Genomic DNA, 4439 nt, shown 5'->3' with positions numbered 1-4439 from the left:
GACATAGATGGCTTCTTTCACTCCTCTTTCAAACCATCTGTCCTCTCTGTCCAAAATGTGAACATTGGCATCCTCGAAAGAGTGACCTTTGACCTTTAGATGCAGATGGACTGCTGAGTCTTGTCCTGTGGAGGTGGCTCTTCTGTGTTGTGCCATGCGCTTGTGAAGTGGCTGTTTGGTCTCTCCAATGTAGAGGTCTGTGCATTCCTCGCTGCACTGTACAGCATACACCACATTGTTAAGTTTGTGTTTTGGAGTTTTGTCTTTCGGGTGAACCAGTTTCTGTCTGAGCGTGTTGCTGGGTCTGAAATACACTGGGATGTCATGCTTGGAGAAAACTCTCCTGAGTTTCTCTGATACGCCGGCTACATAGGGGATGACAATGTTGTTGCGTCTGTCCTCCCTCGCTGGTGTCTGATCTTCTTTTCTGTGCCTCTTTGCTGACTTTAAGAACGCCCATTTAGGATAGCCGCACGTTTTGAGTGCTTCCTTTACATGTGTGTGTTCCTTCTTTTTCCTTCAGGCTTAGAGGGAACATGTTCTGCCCGGTGGTGTAGGGTCCTGATTACTCCAAGTTTGTGTTCCAGAGGGTGATGGGAGTCAAAGAGGAGGTACTGGTCCGTGTGTGTGGGCTTCCGGTAAACTTCGATGTTGAGTTTGCCGTTCTCTTCAATGTGCACAGCGCAGTCCAGGAAAGGCAGACAGTTGTCCTTTGTGTCTTCCCTGGTGAACTTGATGTTCTTATCCACAGCGTTAATGTGCGCAGTGAAGGATTCCTTAGAACTGAAGAAGCTTCTCGGATGAGAGGTGAAACGTCTTCAAGCAACTTAAAGAAGTCCAGACGCTTTTCTTTGCAAGATATTGATAATAGTTTTTATATAACAGAGTGAACTACTTCCATAAACATTAATCTGGCAGTTCAAATCGATTATGATATGATTATGATACAATGTCTATTATGTTACTATTATGTACACTCAGTTTCTGTGACTGAAATGAAATCCCATGAGTGTATATGTAGTTAATAAAATCCATTATATTATATATTACTGTTGCATAGATGCTTAACAATAGTTGTAAGAGGCAACTTTTTTAAATAAAACTTTTCAGAAAAAAATATTATATTTTATTATTAATAAATATAGCAAAATAATAAGCCAATTTGTAATAAGGTACTTTGAAGATTTTGTTTTGGAATTTGCAACCTGTATGAGACATTTAAACAAAAAAAATCATTTAGGTAAATGATTGTACGTATACAAGATGAGTTTAATGATGATGTTTAATGAATGATGTTTGCATCAGATTTAATACACACTGCCTTCACTCTTGGCTCATGGCCAGCCACAACACTTGCAACCGTCATGAAAGACAGATCCAGATCCACACTGGGAAACATGGGTCACGCCACCAGCACAGTTGTAAAAGCTGCTTTGGTCATCTGGGTTTGGGTAAAGGCCATCTGGTTTCCCATTGCAGAATCCCGGTCCCGGGGCATGGGTGGTAGTGGTTGTGGTTGTGGTGGTGGTGGTTGGAGTGGTGGTGCTCGCTCCAGGTTTTGGGGTGGTGGTTGGGGGTAGTGGGGGAAGCTCTGGAAAATACAAAGTTTAAATTCATGTTTATATAAGTCACTGCTTAAAATCAATTCTACCTTCTGAAAATATGCTTGTTTAGAAAATATTACGTCTTCATATCTAAATTTCACAGGTTCTTATGATACCAGTTGCACACTGTTTTTTTAAACATAGAAAGACTAAAAGAAATCATTGGCGTTAATCTGCTTTGGGCATACCAATTTCAAGAAGGTTGCGCAGATGAGAGAGCAGAGGATGGGGACCCTCCCCGCAGAATTTTCCTGCAAAGTCATCCAAATCAAGAGCCCACACAAAGGCCCCGCCAAACTTCTGATCTTTCAGGTAACGTACCTATTGGGGAAAAATTAAACAGAGATTGATATCACTACCTTGTACATACATAAATGTGTTAAACATAAAGAAATGATGCGAGTTTTCTCGCTTACCTTGGTTTCATAGCTCTCCTTGTTGTCAAATCCTACCCACTCATTGTTTTTGAAAGCATAGGGGACTTTCTGGTCTTCAATCCAGTTAATGGTGCTGCCTTTCACAAAGGTACAGATCTACAGCACAGACTACATGGTTAACATTTGTCGTTTTATAAATATCATTAGATATCAAAGCAACATATGCTATAAATCATGAGGCAATCATTAAATTCCAGCCCTAAGAAATGTACCTCATAATAAGACCAGAATCCAGCTTCACGGGTGTATGGACCAGCTGATGCTGGGCCGCTAGCTGGAGCACCAACACCAGTGTTTGATGATGTCAGGCGGAAGGTACGACCATAAGATGCAAATCCCATCCTCAGCTTCTCCAGTGGGGTGCCATTGTCTCTCCAATATTTCATGGCATAGTCCTATAGAAGTTAAAAAATGTGAAGTTTGTGTTCATAAGAAGGTATGTCTCAGATTCCTTTTATTTCAGTTTTAACTGTTTACGTACAATGTTGAAATAGATAAGGTCACCAGCGTCAAATGATCCACGGTACAAAGGGCTGTTGTGTCCAGTGAATTGCTCCCAAGTTCCATGGAAGTCGTAGGTCATTATATTGATGAAATCTAATTCTCTGCAATAAGGAAATAAACATAAACAGTGATTTTCATGCTTACATTGCACAACTGTCAGATTTCTAAAAGTAGTAGATGAAGTAAGATGGTTTATAAAGCAGGACCCTCACTTGGCTATCTCAGCGATCTCATATCCAGCATCAATGGTTCCTTTTCCAGCAGCAACAGCAGCAGTTAGCATGAGCTGGGGATTGCCGGTAGCTTGGGCTTCAGCTGCAAAGGCAGCAACAAGTTCCTATAAAAGTTCACCACATAACAGTGTAAGAATGGAGTCCATGGGGTGGCTGTAGTTTAGGAGGTATAGCAGATCATCTACCGATTGGAAGGTTAGTGGAATCAGTCCATTTAGCATTTACCATTCAAGTATGATACAAACGAAACAACATCAATGAGATGTAGATTTTAAAAAATGGAGATCTATACCCACCCTGCAGAGCAGAGTAAACCTCTGTTTGTCCTCAGGAGGACTTCCACGGGATCCAGGGTACTCCCAGTCCAAATCCAGACCGTCAAATCCATGAGTCCTTAGAAATCTGATAGTAGACTGGATGAACTTCTGACGATTAGCTGCAGTAGAAACTGTGATGGAGAACCTGCAAAAAAACAAAAAAACACAAAAACCAAGTTAACATTTGATCTTTATAGTAAAATCTGCTTAGTGCTTTATGTCTTTAACAGGAGAATTGTGATTAATGTTTGCTGTGTTTAATAATGGAAACTTCTTTTTGATTTTGATTTGATTCAGACTGATGGTTTACACACAATATTTGGTTAGCTACGTACCATTGTCCTAATGTGAAATAATTTTCTTTCTTTAAAGTATTTCTTACTGTGTTGACCCAAAGTTCCATCCACCAACGGCCAAGAGAGTCTTCAGGTGGGGATTCCTGGAAACAGCAGAAAACTTGTAATATCATTAAAGAAACTGTAATATCTTAGTGGAAAACTCTTAAAGACACGATACGCTCAAGAGGTATTGTGTTTTGCTTTACCTCTGACCTATAGGATAATATCCACTTACTTGGTCTTCAGATCATTGAAAGACTTGTAGAGGACGTCGTCATTCCACTCGTAGGTAACCAGCTCATTGTTGTAGTTGATGATGGAGAATGCATAGATGAGGGTGGTGCATAGGAAAGGGTCCACATTTTGTGGCAGAAACTTTCCATCTCCAGGCCTGTACTGGGACCAGTTGGTGAAGTAGCACTCCATCCTGCTGGCAGATCCTGTGGCGGTGCAAAGTAATATTAATAAAGCACAGGTCCCAGTAGTGATACACAAGTAGTGATCAAAATGTCAGTTGTTTACCAAAGTAAACCCAACTTACCCAGCTGGCTTATCACCAGGCACAAACCTATGGAAATTTTAATATAAGAGTAAGCAAAATAAAAACTTGCATGATATACTTATATTACATAGATCCAGTAAATTCTTAAAATACCTGCTAGAATTGTGAGCCTGGCCATCTCAGATTCACTTCTTAAGAGTTCACTTAATAAAAATGAAGTTGGTTCTACAAATCAGGCAACACTGTAAGACGTATAAAAGTATATATAAATAAATAATCACAATTACGAGAGAATAACTTCGAGAGACTGTTCCCCTTGTTTACTCACCTTGAGACCAGACGAAATACCCAAAAAAGCTGCAGCGAAGGTGGGTCTTTTATACACCTGATTGTATTATGAAAACCAGGAAGGTATAGCACTCTTTCGTAAATCCAAGTCATAAATGGTTTCTTTATTAGGATGTGCTTTGATAAGAGAGTGCTCAGTCTTAGCCATAAGTAGAC

The 4439-nt window shown here is 40.1% G+C and overlaps 1 protein-coding gene across 1 annotated transcript; it reads right to left on the bottom strand.

Moving 5' to 3' along the window:
- Positions 1 to 1334: 1334 nt before the first annotated feature.
- LOC113023110 (acidic mammalian chitinase-like) lies at positions 1335 to 4113 on the bottom strand. The gene is made up of 11 exons (XM_026169206.1): positions 4089 to 4113; positions 3975 to 4001; positions 3669 to 3873; positions 3478 to 3534; positions 3075 to 3240; positions 2758 to 2882; positions 2523 to 2646; positions 2254 to 2436; positions 2021 to 2137; positions 1793 to 1925; positions 1335 to 1591 (listed from the first exon to the last, which is right to left on the bottom strand). The coding sequence occupies exons 1-11, from the start codon at positions 4111 to 4113 to the stop codon at positions 1335 to 1337; spliced, it is 1419 nt and encodes a 472-aa protein (XP_026024991.1).
- Positions 4114 to 4439: the final 326 nt, after the last annotated feature.

Source organism: Astatotilapia calliptera, chromosome 5 (genome assembly GCF_900246225.1).
Source record: "Astatotilapia calliptera chromosome 5, fAstCal1.2, whole genome shotgun sequence".
Classification (NCBI taxonomy): domain Eukaryota; kingdom Metazoa; phylum Chordata; class Actinopteri; order Cichliformes; family Cichlidae; genus Astatotilapia; species Astatotilapia calliptera.
The sequence above is the reverse complement of the archived record's forward strand: the minus strand, read 5'-3'. Positions and strand labels throughout refer to the sequence as shown.

Bases quoted from the DNA above. Each gene is read 5' to 3' on its own strand.
- LOC113023110 (XM_026169206.1), bottom strand. From the start codon at position 4,113: ATGGCCAGGCTCACAATTCTAGCAG. The intron at 3,241-3,477 runs GTAAGAAATACT...GTTTTTTTGCAG, and splicing joins TGGAACTTTGGGTCAACACA to GTTCTCCATCACAGTTTCTA. The intron at 2,647-2,757 runs GTGAGGGTCCTG...TCCTTATTGCAG, and splicing joins GAGATCGCTGAGATAGCCAA to AGAATTAGATTTCATCAATA.